At 42.5% G+C, this 18,704-nt stretch overlaps 1 protein-coding gene across 1 annotated transcript in view; it reads right to left on the minus strand.

Moving 5' to 3' along the window:
• Window positions 1–18,704, minus strand: part of plxnb1a (plexin b1a) — a gene marked incomplete at both ends in the record, with an annotated part of 93,287 nt that overhangs the window by 37,902 nt on the left and 36,681 nt on the right. Inside the window, 4 exons of the mRNA XM_080732871.1 lie at window positions 5,776–5,958; window positions 12,733–12,981; window positions 16,036–16,494; window positions 17,323–17,755. Coding sequence (XP_080588997.1) covers window positions 5,776–5,958; window positions 12,733–12,981; window positions 16,036–16,494; window positions 17,323–17,755 — 1,324 coding nt within the window. The remainder of the gene's footprint in view (window positions 1–5,775; window positions 5,959–12,732; window positions 12,982–16,035; window positions 16,495–17,322; window positions 17,756–18,704) is intronic.

The following is an 18,704-nucleotide window of genomic DNA, read 5'->3' on the forward strand; positions in this document are numbered from 1 at the left end:
TAAATTAACGTTGATTCTACAATTTAAATTGGGGTCTCGATATAATAGAAATGCCATTAAATTCGGGGTCCGTAGCCTAAACTGGGAGCTGTACAAATCTTCTCTTATGGGGGTCCCTGGCATATCTTTTCAAATGGGGGCCCACCATAGAGTTATAATAAGTAGGGGCCCACGGGCTAGTAAGTGTGAATTTAGGGGTCCTTGTCTCCTTGACATGAAAAAGTTTGAGAACCACTGTCCTAAACTGCACTTCTAGAGTTTGCTGCACACTTAAAAAGAAATAATTCAAAGTCCTGGAAATAAGTGATGTCCTCTCCCGATGGAGAGAGGCAATTGAAACGGTATCACCCTGGATTCTAACCCAGGTCTCTCGGGTGGGAGACGAAACAACTACATCTGCCCCTTGAACAGGGGAGGTATTGCACCTACAGTATGAGCTTCAGGCAGTAGCACTTGACATCAGGGTCTCAGTGGAAGAGTAGGGAGACCACCTCCGACTACTGCAGATGTGCCAGTTATATTGTATTCATATATTCTACCATACAGTTTGGTTTAATCATGTAAACCAGGGGTCTTCAGCACAATCATCAGCGCATTTTGGATTCATGTCAATCTGTGTTTTCAGATATTTAACCACTTGAACCGTCAATACTTAATAAACTTGACCTTTCACTCTGTACTTAGTCTGCTCTTTTTCCCCTCTACACCAATTGCCATAAATAGCCGATCTACAAGCTCACAACGCCTTGCAGCGTTTTGGCTAAAGTTCTCAGAATATTGACTATAGGGTTCAAGTGGTTAATATAAAAAAGTAGGAAAAAAGGTTTCTATCACACAAAGATTTGGAGGACCCCCTGTAGTAACTCTGAGGAACCCATAGGGGTCCTGGACCCCCTGTTGAAGACCCCTGATGTAAACCCTATATACTAAGGGTCTCTTACTAGGCCCCCTGCTTTTTCCCCCTCTACACCAAATATCTTTGCAGAAAATAGCCAATGTAACAGATTTTAAATGAGCTACTTCTGCCACAGAATAGCGATGCTAGAGTTCAAGTTGTTAAATAATGTTTTATTTATTAAACTAAGGTTTGCAGATTGATGGTATGAAACGACCGTGTGGCTGTCCACAGTCACGACAAGACTCTAGAGGATCTAAAGTGCCTCACATTTTCAAGAATGAATACCTGAACCGGGGAAAACGAAATTAAAACAAATTGTAGGAATGACTGTGGGGTTTACGGCTCCCTGGCAAATCGAGTGAAACCTGCGCGTGGGTGGTGGGGTGGAAATGGACATGAATGCGATTAGCGCACCGTTAAATCTAATATGGGCTACAGGAAGACACCTCTGGTCTGAGTGGTTCCCAGGGCCTCCGGGCTCTCATGTTACCTTATGTGAATGAGATTAGCATGGAATCGTGCCTGCTCCATAAAGCCTCTCTCGCTCCGCCGCTGTATAGTGCCGGGGAACGCAGAATCAATGGCATGTTTAAGCCGTTTAGATCGGGTACGCATTATTGCGCAATATTACTTTAACCATTATTTTATGCTTTAGCTGTTGAAAAATAGCAGATATACAAGCTCACAGCGCGGCACCGAGTGCCGCGCTGCGAGCTTGTAGATCTGCTATTTTTTTCTAAATCGTAAACATTCATATCTTTGAATATTTTTGACCCGATTCTATAAGTGTCTTCTAAATCCTTCTAAGATTTTTTTTTTGGAAAAACCTATGTTTCTGTGTCAGTGGTGATCAAACTTTTTCATGTCAAGGACCCTCAAAATTATAGATATTTGGCCACGGACCCCCATCTCAAAATATGTTGTTCCAGGGACCACCCAGAAGCAAATATTGAGTTACAAATGTTCACTTTAAAAAAGATATATTCAAAGATTTGCTCAAATTTTCACGACTTTTCAAAAATAGCAGATCTACAAGCTTGCAGCACGGCACAATAGTTAAACCATTAAATAATTCTAGGCCTAAATAGGTTAATATCCACTTAAGCCCCATTTTATGCTTTGCCGTACAGCGGTAATGCACGAAAAATAACTGATCTACAAGCTCACAATGTGACGCACAGTGCTGCGTGGTGAGCTTGTAGCTCTGTTTAAAATAAATACACACATTTCTGAAAAGTGGATATTATTGAGAGGAGGCACTCAGCATAATATGTCCCATGCTGTTAAATTATAATGTTATGTTATCACAACAGCGTGGGAAGATGGCCCTGTCGGAACTGGAAAGATGATGTATGTGGTTTTGTGATTTTGTGCATAGCGGGAACGCGTGAATGTGGTCTGCTATATCACTTTACGCCACTTAATGTATATAGAATGGCGAGCGTTAATGTGATATATAATGAATAGTGATGAGAAGGAGGGTTAGCTGCGGGTTGTGTTGCGATTCAAAGTGAGACTCCATCTATACTATAATTTTGCGAATGTCTGTCTGAGTGAGTGTCTGTCTGTATGAAACAGCGTTTCTCCTCGGTGGCTGGAGCAATTGATCTGAAATCGCATCACCATCAGCATATGAACACACCTGACATAACTGTGAAGCCCGTTTGTCACTTTCACAAATCGTATGCTGTATAATAGCATTTTTATGGTGTATCTATATCTATTTAGCCTACAGTACCTTTTGTGACCACACATGTTAAGGGAGGGGCGCTGTTGTTCAGGCCATGCACAATCACACACAAACCCACACACACACACACACACACACACACACACACACACACACACGGGGGGGGGGGGGGGGGGGGGGGGGGGGGGAGTGTGTGTGTGTGTGCAGGCGGGCGGGCGGGGGGGGGGGGGGGGGGGGGGGGGGGTTAGCCATTAAACGAAACGGGCATTTCTTACATTGATGCTCCTACAGTACATATTATCATGCAAGCACCAGTTAAAGTTACTTTCCATCCCTCATATACTGTATGCACAGTGCACATCCCATAACCCACACACTGCACATCATTTTGGAGCTCATATTTGTTAAGGGAGGGGCGCTGTTGTTCAGGCCATGCACAATCACACACACACACACACACACACACACACACACACACACACACACACGGGGGGGGGGGGGGGGGTTCTGGCCCTGTTACAGATGTTGTCCAAAAATCATGCAGATCGGTACACAGTATCTCTGTAGCCGTTAAATGGAACGGGTATTTCTTACATTGATGCTCCTACATATTAGCATGCAAGCACCAGTTAAAGTTACTTTCCATCCCTCATATACTGTGTGCACAGTGCACATCCCATAACCCACACACTGCACATCATTTCGGAGCTCATATCTTTGAACGGGTAAGGGCTAGTGTGAAAGAAAGACAAGAACATGCGCACGCACGCACGCACGCGCACACACGCACACACACACACACACACACACACACACACACACACACACACACACACACACACACACACACACACACACACACACACACACACACACACACTACTTTATACCTTTGAGGACAGCAACATTGTAGGATCGCTATTTCTTTGCAATAATGCAGTTTTTACTATTTCTCTTGCCATTTTCTTTACCCTAAACCTAACCCCAACCCCTAAACGGCCAACCTGAATATTTTCCTAATTATAACTTTAACCCTAAAGGTCTTTGTTAACCATGAAAACATCATTTCTCTCATGGGATCCAGGCACACACACACAGCTGCCAAGAAAACACATACCTCACAGCAAAGGTCAAGTGTGTTACGGTACCTCAATCTGTTGTGAAGCAGTCATGTTCCCACACAGTAAAATCTGGACATACACTGGGTAATTTTTTACACCCCCAGACTTCAATTAACACCCTGGATTTTGGGAACTTTGGGGATCAAATTTCCCCCTTGAAAGAAAGGAAAATGCATTTTCAGGTCAGGATACCAATTTTACCCGAGAACTCATAAAGGGTACGATAGGAATGATAAACAAGTGAAATTGGACGTAACACAAAGAAATTACTTGAGCAGACAAATTTAGTACTGAACACTGCAAGAAATAAGCTGATAACTGAAATGGGACTCTGAAAATGTATTTTCTGTTGTTGAACAAAAACTCTATATAGCAATGACTACTATCAGAATATAGTAGAGCTTTAAACCTTTCACACAAACACCTTTTGTTTAAACCTAAAAAATATCACTTACAGCAGTGGTTCTCAACCTTTTCCGACCCCCAAAATAATCATATTTTAACTGGGGACCCCACCCCCCCCCCACCCTACGAGCACTAAGAGTTACATTTTGTATAACACGGTTCTATTGTGAAAATAGCAGATCTACATGCTCACAACGCCTCGCTTATTTTCACAATTTCTTCCTCTAATATTTGACAATTTGGCCAATGTTTAATTTGTCATTTTAGATGTATTAAAAGGGCCTTAAATTGTCACTTTAGAAATGTGTAGATACCCTCTTTACACTTGAACTTTATGTTGCTTAATGTTGATGATTAGCTTAATGTTTCACATTAAGCTAATCATCTGGCGACCCCCCCAAAATAATTTGGGGACCCCCCTGGGGGTCCTGACCCACAGGTTGAGAACCACTGACTTACAGCACCTTTAAGTGCTACCACGCGGTGAGTTCCACAGGAGAGAAAGGCAGATGTTTGATTCATGTGCTCATGGAGGTATGCTGGTGTGAGTGTTGGAACAACGTCTCCTGGGAAATAACTGGAATACTTTGGAGGTATGGGGTGCATAGCAATGCAGTCAAATATGGGCATTGGCACACACCTGGGCGAAATATGTCTGACATCACTTTAAAATGCTTGAGGTGCTTTGTGGTGTGTTGGCTGGCTTATCACAAGGTTTCCCAAAAATGTATAGCTCAAGAACGAAAAGTGAAATCTGGTGTCTCAACTTTAAATTCTTGCTGTAGCGCCTCCATTTGGATAATTGGCTCACAATGCCAGCTGAGGAAGTTTATTTCAATTCAACTGAAGGCAAGGTTACATTATTGTATAGGATGAGGGAGAAGGAAGAAGAAGAAGTAGAATTAGATCAAATAAATATAAGGCATAAAAAGGCGTAAAAGGAGATAAGCATAGATAAAAGAGAGGCAATAAAGTGGCTTTACCGATCCTCTGTTAGGGTGTCCCAAAGCCTAGTTGGCCGGGCAGCAAAAGCCCGGCCAACAAGGGCCCTATCTAAGGCTGCACTCATACGGGACCAGCATAGCTAATATGTAACTAGGAGACTGGCTTTAAAGTCTTAAAATCAATTCTGAAATTCATAGGCTAATACTTGCAGGAATTGGCGTCCATGGCAGAGTCCGGTTCAGCATGAAACCTAACTAATTTCTCCTTGCAATAAGAGCCCACAGAGGAGAGAGTCATGCAGATATACAAATATATTTGGTTGTACGATGAAGTTACACTTTTAGGCCTGAACACAAATCTGTGTCACTTTAGACTTGAACCATTATTTTATGCTTTAGCCATTAAAAAAATAGCAGATATACAAGCTCACAGATTGTAGATTTTTTTTTTTTCAATCGTGAACATTTGTGTCTTTGAATATTTTTGACCCGATTCTGTAAGTGTCTTCTAAATCCTTCTTCTAAATCAGTAGATCTCAAACTTTTTCATGTCAAGGACCCCCTAAAATTACATGAATCTGGCCGTGGACCCCCATCTCAAAAATATGTTGTTCCAGGGAGCAGATCTACAAGCTTGTGAGCTTGTATTATCTGCTATTTTTCAATAGTTGAAGCATTAAATAATTCTAGGCTTAAATGGGTGGCTCATGGACTAACCTTGTGAAGTTTCCCATTGGCGTCTCCCAGGAAGGCGATGCTGTGTCCATCTCTGACGCTGACGGCCACGGCGGTGAGGCGAGCGCTGGGGCTGTCCAGCACGGCCTCGGCTTCCAGCGGCATGCGGCTGGCCATGGGACTGGGGGTGTGGTCAGAGCCACACGGGTACGCCTTCAGAGTGTTCTGCAACAACCAGTGGTGGAAAAAGTACTCACATTTATTACTTATGTAAAAGTATCAATACTGCCAAATGCAATATAGAAAGACTTTTACCAATGTAAATTCGGGATTTCCGGATTTCAAAATGTACGGATTTCAAAAAGTATGAAAGTGTTGGCATCAAAATGTACTTAAAGTACCAAAAGTAAAAGTACAAAATGTTTGAAAATAGCAGATCTACAAGCGCACAGCGCGTCGCGTCCACTACAAATAAATGTAGTGGATTAAAAGTACAATATTTGGATCCGAAATGTAGTGGAGTAGAAGTAAAAGTATTGGATATTGGAAATACTCAAGTACTAGCTAATACCTCAAAATTGTACTTAAGTAGTAGTAAATGTAGTAAACCAGCCTTTTTTTAGGAAACCTGCATTTGCCCCGACATACAAAGTTGTCCACCAGAAATATTATCTATGACCCAGTAGGATCACAACCTACATGGACAACCCGGTCAATTTGTACAACAAAGTCCAATATGGCCGCCTTTAGTTTTAATGGGGGGGGGTGAATAGGGCAAAATTTTAAACTGAGGGATATTTCCACGAAACTTCACAAGTTGATCAATGGTATACATATGAACATTTTTTGTATTGCAAGTTTCCATGAAATCCAATATGGCCGCCACAATATGGCCGCCATAATGTAAGGACCCAGAAAATAGGTTTTGCCTCTAACTTCTGAACTAGATGAGCTAGAAACACAAACTTGGTGTCTATTTCATGGTGTCTGACCATGGGAGACCCAATGGAATAGCTAATTTTATTATTGGGTGTGTCTGGACCTTTATTGTGCATATTTGCAAGATGGTGGACTCCCAAAATAGAGCTTTAACATAATTTCTACCATGATTGTTGACTGCTTTTGCAAATACAAGCAATATGAATCCATTTGCTAAGATTTATGGCACAGAAGGGACTTATACCTGTATTATTCTTGAGTTTGCATGTTGTCAAAATGGCTGTAAACGAGATATTATATTTCCTGTCCGATTCTACTGTATGTAGTTGTAGCAATGACTTCAGATAAAATCAGAGACCAAAACAATGTATCTTAGAAATATTTTTTTAATTAAAAAAAAAAGAAAAAAAGAGAGATTATCTCAATGAAATGAATGCAACTGCCTTTTTGGGTCTTTCACACATAGACATGCACATGCTTTCCAACAACTTCAGCTTCAGGGAAATTATAATGAACACATGATTAAAACAGGCTGCATTATAATGCAAATAATTGCTAGTCACTATCACTGTCATGTGTACCTATCCTGCTGCATCTTGTCTCCAGTCCTTGGCAATGACACCCCAAGTAGCATGCAATTCCCTTCTTCGCACATGAACAGTTTTTCTGGCAGCCTTTGATACAGCTACATGATATTGCCCTGTCCATTGATATAGGCCAGGCTGGCTCTGTAGATGGACAGGGGACTGCCTTCCCATCACTGAGAGACCATCCATATTCAGTGAAGCAAGGGATGTCTGGCTTCGCGATGTGTGCAGTTTTATGTATTATGGCTGCTAGAGCAGCTCTTTTCAGGTGCAGGCCAAAGGCATTTTCTGTAGGTGGCAGCAGCTTCAACAGGGTTGATCGGTTATTTAGGAACTTGTACACTCTCAGCTTTGCCAGGTCAAAGTCCTCCAAATGGTCAGCTTTTGATGCATATACAGCTATTGTGAGGTCTCTAGCCTGATTCTTGACATCCTCTGAGAGGGAATAAGAGGAATTTTCACCAAACTCCTGAAGTGCAGGGAGTCTAGGAGGTGGGTGGCAGCATGATATAGGCACATGATGATGATGATGTCTGTGTCATTAGCATGGATGACAACTCTGTCAACTTTGTGAGCCTGGACACTGTAGATGGTGTGTAGAATTACCCATGTGTCGGCCTCCTGTTGTGTTGACTCTAGTGCAGGGACATCAACAACACACCCCTCCTTGATCACCACACTCCTTGTCTCTTCTTTAAATCCTCCACTCAGGTAAAGATGGGTTGTACCAAGAGCAGACTTAAGTGTCTCATTTTGACACCATTCTTCACAGAGGAATCTTAGAAGGTTTGCTTTGTTTTCAGAGACAGCAAAACACTCTTGAGGATCAGGAGCTGTATATTGTCCAGAGACTTCATATTCTTTTGCAGGTTTTGAATGGACATACCTGTGTTCCTGCTCAGCTGTCTTAAGACTGGGTCCACTGCCCTGCCCTTTATTCACAGCCTGAGTGGCAGAGATACCACCAGCTATCCCTTTTTCACTGGAAAGAAGGCATGGTTCAAGACCAGCATGGGTCTAGATCTCCCTGCACTTCAGGTGTTTGGTGAAAATTCCTCTTATTCCCTCTCAGAGGATGTCAAGAATCAGGCTAGAGACCTCACAATAGCTGTATATGCATCAAAAGCTGACCATTCGGAGGACTTTGACCTGGCAAAGCTGAGAGTGTACAAGTTCCTAAATAACCGATCAACCCTGTTGAAGCTGCTGCCACCTACAGAAAATGCTTTTGGCCTGCACCTGAAAAGAGCTGCTCTAGCAGCCATAATACATAAAACTGCACACATCGCGAAGCCAGACATCCCTTGCTTCACTGAATATGGATGGTCTCTCAGTGATGGGAGGGCAGTCCCCTGTCCATCTACAGAGCCAGCCTGGCCTATATCAATGGACAATATCACAATATCAAAGGCAATATCATGTAGCTGTATCAAAGGCTGCCAGAAAAACTGTTCATGTGCGAAGAAGGGAATTGCATGCTACTTGGGGTGTTGTTGCCAAGGACTGGAGACAAGATGCAGCCGGATAGGTACACATGACAGTGATAGTGACTAGCAATTATTTGCATTATAATGCAGCCTGTTTTAATCATGTGTTCATTATAATTTCCCTGAAGCTGAAGTTGTTGGAAAGCATGTGCATGTCTATGTGTGAAAGACCCAAAAAGGCAGTTGCATTAATTTCACTCTTTTTTTTTTCTTTTTTTTTTAATTAAAAAAATATTTCTAAGATACATTGTTTTGGTCTCTGATTTTATCTGAAGTCATTGCTACAACTACATACAGTAGAATCGGACAGGAAATATAATATCTCGTTTACAGCCATTTTGACAACATGCAAACTCAAGAATAATACAGGTATAAGTCCCTTCTGTGCCATAAATCTTAGCAAATGGATTCATATTGCTTGTATTTGCAAAAGCAGTCAACAATCATGGTAGAAATTATGTTAAAGCTCTATTTTGGGAGTCCACCATCTTGCAAATATTTACAATAAAGACACACCCAATAATAAAATTAGCTATTCCATTGGGTCTCCCATGGTCAGACACCATGAAATAGATACCAAGTTTGCGTTTCTAGCTCATCTGGTTCAGAAGTTAGAGGCAAAACCTATTTTCTGGGTCCTTACTCCTTACATTATGGCGGCCATATTGTGGCGGCCATATTGGATTTCATGGAAACTTGCAATACAAAAAATGTTCATATGTATACCATTGATCAACCTGTGAAGTTTCGTGGAAATATCCCTCAGTTTAAAATTTTGCCCTATTCACCCCTCATTAAAACTAAAGGCGGCCATATTGGACTTTGTTGTACAAATTGACCGGGTTGTCCATATAGGTTGTGATCCTACTGGGTCATAGATAATATTTCTGGTGGACAACTTTGTATGTCGGGGCAAATGCAGCACACCTTCCTTTGCCCCCTGGGTATTGGTTAGTTTACACTACTGACGACAACTAGAAAATGACTTTTGACTGAAACACAACACCCGAAAACGCAAACTGTGGAGGAGCTTGTAAGATAGAAGAATATCACCCACTCCTGTGAGGTGACATTAAAATAGAATTTGAATCGGTATCCCGCTGATATACTCATTAATTAATCTACCCACTCATTGAATATTCATTCACGAAATAAATTCCACTGAAAAATAGAGAATCCTGATGAACAGAGCTATGAGTTATGAGGCTGACACTAATGCTGCTTGATGAGTCAAGTCTATTTTACTTACTAAGTCTTATGTTACTTTCCAGCCATTGACTCACTACCGTTCAATCATCTTAATGATGATTTACAGTAAGCATACAGTAGATTAAGTGGACTCATGCTGAGAGACCTCAGCCATGGCACTGCAAAACAACCACTCCAATAAGCTCCAGATAATGGCCCCTGAACAAGGAAGTAGAACGGGACGTTTTTCTCACTCTGCTAGTAGCTTATGGCAGGGCTTCTCAAAATGGGGTCCCCCAGGGGTCCTTGATGGGGTCCTAGAGGGTCCCCAGCAAAATGAGGAAAAGTTTAACACCCATTTTAAACGCTATAGCTATTTTGAAAACAGCGGATCCACAACCTCATGCGCTGCGTGCCTGTGGATAATTCTGGAAATCTTGAACACGAATGTTCTTCTTAAATTAAGAGGGCGCCTTGCACAATCTTTTCAGGTGGGGTCCGTGGCCTAATACATATCAACTTGGAGGTTAGACATGGCATGGAAATGTTTGACAACAACTGGCCTATTGGTTAGACTGGAAATCTGTACATATTACTCTGCAATATCCTAATTTGAACTCTCTCTCTCCCTCTATGTCATCTCTCTCTCTCTCTCTCTCTCTCTCTCTCTCTCTCTGTCATTGGCTTTCACAAGCGCTCCTGTCCGTCCTTGTCAGAGCTCATTAAGCGTTGGTAGAGCTGATCCGGGGTTAGTTTGTTTTATTGATCCCATTAACTGGCTCTGCAGGGGCTTACGGGGCCGGGCGGGCAGTGGGCAGAGGCGGGGGGTGGGGTGGGGTTGGGTGGGGGGGGATCGGTCGCCGCAGGGCCTGCAGGAAGGGGCACCCATCCTCCTGATCGTCTCTCTGCTCGGACAAGGACCTCATTAAAAAGGCTTCATACCATCTCTGTCTTTCTGCATACTCTAACATCACTCGTATTAAGATCTCAAGTTTGACCACTTTAAACCTGGCATCCCTGTTTTGCCATTAATGTAGCAGATTAGCTATCTTCTCTATTATGTATTTATTTGTATTTATCTATTGTAGTGGTTCCGATTTCCCCCTTGTCTGCTTTTATCTTTCCTTCCAATCTCTCTCGCCACATGAGTTGTGGTAGACTACAGTAGAGTACAGTAAGATGTAATTGGCTCCACTTGACCATACATGGAATTGATGTCAGACAGTAGAGCAAAGTACAGTTCAGTAAAAAGCTAAAAGGAAAAACAGCATTATCGCTGCATGCACTTATGTCAGACTATTCTCCTCCTGGATGTGTGGTGTTGTGTCCTTGAGCCCCTAATGAACCTCCCGCCCAACACTCCCTGCTGACGCTGGGTGCCGCCACGGCACGTAGGAGTACCTGCCAGTGTTGATTTCGTCGACTAAAACTATGAAGAAAAATGTTTGTCGACTGTGTTTTTTTCACTGACGAAAACTAAATAAAAACTAAATAAAAACTAAGCTGTGATGACTAAAACTAAGACTAAATATATTGACAATTTCATCAACAAAATAAAAACTAGACTAAAACGTTAGGGAGGGACTAGTGCTGAAGAGAGTCATTTTATGTTTGGTTGTTCTCAGGTGTTGCGTGCTGAAAACAGCTGATCTACAAGCTCACAACGCGACGCGCTATTTTCAGCACGCAATCAAGTGTAAAATCAGTCATTACTATGCTATCAAGGCTGCCAAAATACATTTTAGTTGACTAAATCAACTGTAGATTCAGTCGCCTAAAATCTTATGATATTTAGCCGACTAAAATTAGACTAAAACTAAAACTTTCCAGGTGACTAAATTATGACAACACTGGTACCTGCAGTGACAAATATCACCCTCTCCACCCAGCTTCCCTCACCACCAAACGGGGCAGCCATTAAAGGGATATTCCACTTTCAAAAAAACTTTTGGTTATTTTATAGTCTAATCAGGCTTTTATGAACACCCTGAACAGTTTTTAATTTGCTTCATTCAGTATTTAGATATTTGATGTAAATGTTACCTGGCCCTCCTCCTCCAGGACCTTTCCCCATACACACCAATTGTAACCTCAAACTTCAATTTAAACATGATAGATTTATTAAAAACACCCATTCTTTTTTCTGGTGACTCATAATACCATCCTAATAGCAATATGTGAGCAGGTCGTGTTTGTTCAATAACTTTTTTCAATTATCTTTAATATTTTTTTATTGTATTACATTTTTTCCATTTTCTCCAAAATGTATTAAAAATAATTGAAAAAAGTTATTGAAAAAACACGGCCTGCTCACGTATTAGGATGGTATTATCAGTCACAAGAAAACAATAATACGTGTTTTTAATGAATCTATCATGGTTAAAATGGAGTTTGAAGTTACAATGGGTGTGTACTGGGGAAAGGTCCTGGAGGAGGAGGGCCTGATAACATTTATATTACATCAAATATCTAAATACCGAATGAAGCAAATTAAAATCTGTTCAGGGTGTTCCCAAAAGCCTGATTAGACGATAAAATGACCAAAAGTTATTTTGAAAGTGGAATAACAGGTCTACTGTGTTCGTAAAGACACAATCGAACCCACAGCCTCTACGGTGGTGGTCACGCACTTTACCAGTACATCACCCGAGGTGACTTTTTAATCCATTTTATCCTGAGAAAATCTAATCTGATGTAATCTGATCTAATGCAATATAAATATAAAACCCCAGCTTCAGATGTAGTTGAAAACCCCAAAACATCACGCATCACAGTTCCAGAGCAGAACACCTTCGTACCGTAGGCAGGTTGGCACAGCTGGACTTGACCTCGTACTCTATGTAGGCCACCTCCTCCCCTCCTCCCCCCTCCACCCGGCCGTCCTGGGTGTAGCACAGGTCCCGGGTGGAGGCGATGCGTCGGTCCAGCTCGTCCAGTGGGAAGACGCACAGCGCCGAGGCGTCCGAGGGGTTGCTGTTGGTGGAGCTGACCCGGGCGGAGAAGACCCCCAGCAGGGCCTCGCCCTCCCGGCCCCCGCTGTGCCCCACCTGGTTAGAACACAAGACCACACAGCCAATCAGTGGTGTAAAACATTGGTTCTCAACCTTTTCAGGCCGCGACCCCCCAAAATAATCGTATTTTAACTGGGGACCCCCCACTCTGATGAGCACTAAGAGTTGAGGCATTACATTTTGTGTAACACGCTTCTATTGTGAAAATAGCCGATCTACATGCTCACAACGCCTCACGCTGCGAGGCGTTGTGAGCATGTAGATCTGCTATTTTCACAATTTCTGCCTCTAATATTTGACAATTTGGCCAATGTTTAATTTGTCATTTCAGAGGTATTAAAAAGTCCTTAAATTGTCACTTTAGAAATGTGCAGATATCCTCTGTACACGTTTGTTTACTGTTGAGTGAGAAAACAATGTTTCACATTAAGTGAATCATCTGGGGACCCCTCAAAATAATTTGGGGACCCCTCTGGGGGTCCCGATCCACAGGTTGAGAACAACTGGTGTAAAACATTGTAAAAGTACTTAGTAAAAGTATCAATACTGCAATGTAAAAATTCTCTGTTAAAGGAGTAGTTCACCCCCAAAATGACTATTTTATATTGATTACTCACACCATGGAGACTTTGAGTTCAATAATATTGTTTTGTATTTGGCGCATTCCTAAGACAATAATTTGATTACAATACATTTACTCCCATTGATTCCGGATGGAGACCTAAATGCATTTGGGTCCACCTCCAGAATCAATGGGGGTAAATTTACTATAATAACATTTTTACAATGCGCATTGTGAGCTTGTAGATCTGCTATTTTCAATACTCCAGTTAAAGTTAAATTAAGGGTGCCCTCACACCAAAATACCTATGAGAGTGGAATTCGCGTTCTGCCAATGCATTTCAGTGAAGCGGTTTCATGCCAGCAGAGGATTTCTGCAAAAAACGCTCCCTTATCATTGAAATGCATTGGCGGAACACGGATTCCACTCTCATAGGTATTTTGGTGTGAGGGCACCCTAACAAGACATTGTACTTAAGTACAGTACTTGAGTAAATGTACTTAGTTACTTTACACCACTGGGACACAGATGAGCGAACAATTCAGGGTGTGTACGCACTCCATATGCCGTGTTTTAACCACTTTAAACCCGTTTTGGTCACGTCATTATATGAAAGGAATTATAATGAACATTATAATAAAGACCTTTTGTAAAATGTAAAACATTTTCAACCAATGAAACGTGACTGCGACACACTGTGAGCAGGGGCGTCACAAGGGGGGGGGGGGGGAGTGGGACTGAGTTATTAGGGCTCAAGGTGGAGGGCTTTAATTATTTTATACTTTAGCTATTGAAAAATAGCAGATATACAAGCTCACAGCTTGTAGATCTGCCATTTTTGAAAGGTCGTGAAAATGTGCACAAATCTTTGAATATATGTATTTTTTAAGCAAACATTTGTAACAAAGATTTTGCTTCTGGGGGGTCCCTGGAACTAAATATTTTGAGATGGGGGTCCGTGGCCAAATACATATAATTTTGGGGGTCCTTCACATAAAACGAAAAAAAAAGTTTGAGCACCACCTACATAGAAAGAAGGATTTGAAATATTCAAAGACTTGCAAAATATTTCAAGATTTTTCAAAAATAGCAGATCTACAAGCTTGCAGCGTGGCACAAACAACTTTTTAATTGTTAAAAGACAATTGTTTTGGCGATTGAATGCATGCAGGATTGCAGGTGCCCTTGAAGTATCTTGAGTGAAGGGTGCTGCTATTCAAAAGCCAAAATTGTAACCTTGAATTATCTAGTTAAACTTTTCGTTACATTTTACCCCAGACAATGAGGTATTCTCTCAATTCTTCTCATACACTCTCATTGTTGTTTCGCTCTTTCTTTGTCTCCGTCTTATGCATGCACGCGCACACTCTGTGTAACCTTCCATCAGCTGATGCTCATGGTAACAATGTATGCTAATGTATGCTAAATTTAAGAATACCAAAAATGTTAATAATTTAAATATTCTTCCCCCCACAGTGCTGGGAGGAGAGCGTCTCAGGAGGCACGTGACTGTGAAAAGTTTGGTACCCACTAATTTAGACGATGAGATGAGCAATTATCTGAAAATTATGCATACCCTCCAGCCATTCAGAGTGTCCTCCGTGGCCGTGGCAAGGGTGTAATTAAGCAATATGACACGAGAGGGTGTACAATATCGTCAATATAATCATGCCTGCGTTGCCTCAGGAACGAGCCGGAAGGGCAAGTTCCGTTGGCAGCGCAGAAGTGATTATATTGACTATAGCACACCCTTGAGTGTCATATTGTGATTATATAACTGTTGCCCTTAAAAAAAACACATCAACTTCATTTCATTGTAATTAACATATTCAATAGGAATTTGTACTTTTTTAATGCCACATTTAGCTACTATGTCGCTTAACTTCACATGAAAACTGCTAGCCTAGCCGCTAGCATAGTGTGGGAGAGGGGAGCGCTTCAGCTCTTTTGCGACCAGCACACAGCTGATTGCTTTGCTTGATGAGAGCGGTACATAATGCTAGTTATCATAGCCGGTCACATGATTGTTTCAACAACCAATCAGATTGCTTTCTCGAAACTACCAGTTGTATAATTAAGTATAAAGTCATTGCTGGTTCCAGTTCTTAGTCTTTAGAGCAGGGGTGGGCAACTTTGATGGTGGTGACCACTGCAATGCGTTTTGAGCTTGTAGATCGGCTATTTTTGCTTCTTTTGAATTGGAATCCTGAATTATTTTTTGTTATTTTTTAATGAGAATCCTTTAAATGTAACAATTTTATTTAATTTCAAAGGCATTTAGTTATATAGTCATGTTAACTTTTTAAACCTAAATACAAATTGTAAATAAATTGTAATACTACTATACTAGTCATTAAGCTACTAATATAGACTGACGGAATTAAAGCAGGTCATGTTTGGAATTGTAACAGCTGAAATCAATAATATATCAGTATTCCGGTATTAACCTGCGGGCCGCATTAAGTGAAGGTGGGGGCCGCATGTGGCCCCCTGGCTTCCAGTTGCCCATGTATGCTTTAGAGGTTTACCTGTGCTGCCTGGAGCAGGTTGTAAGTCTTGGGCGAGGAGGAGGAGGAGGCGGCTGAGGAGCGGCAGACCAGGGGCACCTCCACGTAGGAGTAGAAGGAGGTGTCCTCCAGACACACGCGGGCGGCGTAGGTGCGGTACTCCCTCGACGCCTTGATGTCGCGGCGGTAGAACAGGAAGTAGACGTGGGCGCGGCGGGCGAACGCCGCCACGAAGGTGTGGTCGTACTCGGAGAGCCGCCCCGCCACCGCCAGCTTGGCCGTCTCCTCGTAGGAGAAGACGGGCTCCGCCTGGAGGTGGCGCGTGGATATGGGCGGGTGGCTGGCGGTGTAGCCGCGCCCCACGTACAGCACGGTGCGCTCGGCGCCGCGCGGCCCCACCACCAGGCCCACCGTCGACACGGACGGGTCGTTGGCCGCCACGTACTGCGTGTCCACGGGCCTCTCGGCGGAGAAGAGCACCTGCAATTTACAATATTCAATTTAGGCATTTAGCAGACGCTCTTAATCCAGAGCAATTTACATTAAGCAAGGGCAGCACATACAGGTAGTAATACATCAATATGTCAACATAAAATGCATAGAAATAGTAATAAAAAAAAATGCAAGTAGACCAAGAGCCTATTCAATACATTTCAAAAGACAATCAAAACATCAATAATCTGTACGATAGGATGCCAAGTAAAAAAAAATCCTATTTCAGGTTTTCAAATTGTTTTAAATCTTTTGAAAACGGCAGATCTACAAGCTCAATGTGTTGCATCACGATGCATTGTGAGCTTGTAAATCATCTATTTTCAAATGGGCGAAATGTGGGACTACTAACTAAGGTTTTCACCTCAAAATTGTACATAAGTATAGTACATGAGTAAATGTACTTAGTTCATTTTCACCAGTGCTGTGGTTCCCAAAGCTCAATTTGACGTTTGCCCGGGACCCAAACTAGTGAAAATAGCAGCTCTACAAGCTCACAATGTGTCGCTTCGTGCCGCGTTGTGAGCTTGTAGATCATCTATTTTTCACAACGTATTAAACATTTGTTTTCTTATTTATGTAATTTCTTTGATTTTTCTTTTATTTCATCATAAAATAACAACAAAAAAAACATTGATTTTGTATTCCAATTCATGAAAATTTTTGCTTTTTTGGGGGAATGTTTTATTTTTTATTTTTTATGTTTTGACAAAATGTAGGAAAACACAAATTAATGGGTCCCTAAAAACGTGTCCCGCGACCCACAAACGGGTCCCGACCCAGTGTGTTTGGGAAGCATCGCTTCCCACCACTGACCTGGCGCACCGACGCCAGGCTGCGCTTCTGGCAGACGCCCTGGTGGACGCTGCCGCAGGTGATGAGCTCGGCCGCCGCAGGGTCCACCAGCAGCAGCTTGTTGTGGTTGCTGGTGCGCCGGGCCTGCGGACAGTTGAGCTCGGTGACGGGCGGGAGGCAGTCCTTGCTGTCGCTCACGGGGCCCGTCCTCTCCTCCTGCTCCACGCGCAGCCCGTCCAGCCCGTCCAGCTGGAAGAGGTGGTCCCTGGCCCCCACGAACACCGTGCCCACCGAGGGGTCCGGGTGGAGCGCCAGGTGCTGGAAGACCGTGTCATTCCTGGAGAAGCGGGGGTAGGAGTGGCCTCCGAGGGACGCGCCGAAGAGGAGGAAGACGAGGGCGGGGACGAATGTCGGGGCGGGGTTCCGGGTCTTCCCGTAATGCATGGCAAATATTCTTGGGAGACAAACACAGGCGTGGGGTTTGAATTAGTGAGGAAAGGTGTCTGCCGGCTGACAGTGCTCATGGGTTACATAGAAATTAACTTATATTTCTAGTTTAAAGCACAATTACACTTTGGTAGTTTGCATCATGCGAAGGTAGCTACACAACCCACACCTTTACCAAAGTGTACAATTCGTTTTTTGTTGCTACACGTTTATAATGAATCTGCAATTAAAGTTATCCTACTGAGTACGTAGTAGTACATTCAGTTAGCATGCCATGTTCAGTAGTCTAGCCTAAATGTCAAGTACACTCATTGAAAGATGCTTTGTGATTCTGCTTAGTTTTAAATGTACAGTATTTTAAACAGGCATTTGCAGTAGCTGACCATTTGTGTCCTATTGTCAGCTTTAGAAGGCCTTGTGCTCCTCATCACGTGGAATCATAGCCCATTCTTCTGAACTCCACCTAGAAATACAGTAGAGAAGGTACACAAATGTCAAGAATCGTACTGTATCACTTTAAATCACTTAAAACCCTATATACTTTGACCCCCAGGGCTACAAGGTTTGCTACTTTTTTCTCCTCTAATCCAAATCTCTTCAACTAAAATAGCCGATCTACAAACTCACAAATCTGCTATTTTTGCAGAATGTTTGCTCCCCCAGGTTCATGTGATTAAACAGAGTGGGAAGGAGGGACCGAAATCACAAGAACAGAAGCATATCTGTGTCCAACAGGGACGTGCAGAAAATGTTAGAGAGGCAGGGGTGCACGATACCACACTGAAATAAGCATAATCAAGTCAATACTGGAGATGTGGCATAATGGCATGGATTTCTACACAGAAAGGGCAATTCTTTCAACGTAAGATGCTGCATTCAAGTTCAGGAGATTTTGGACAAGGCAATTCTCTTGAATGCTGCCTTCAGGTATGGCATGGAAAGGAGGCACTTGGATT

This window comes from Nannobrachium achirus (assembly GCF_963921795.1).
Source record: "Nannobrachium achirus genome assembly, chromosome: 9".
Taxonomy (NCBI): Eukaryota; Metazoa; Chordata; class Actinopteri; order Myctophiformes; family Myctophidae; genus Nannobrachium; species Nannobrachium achirus.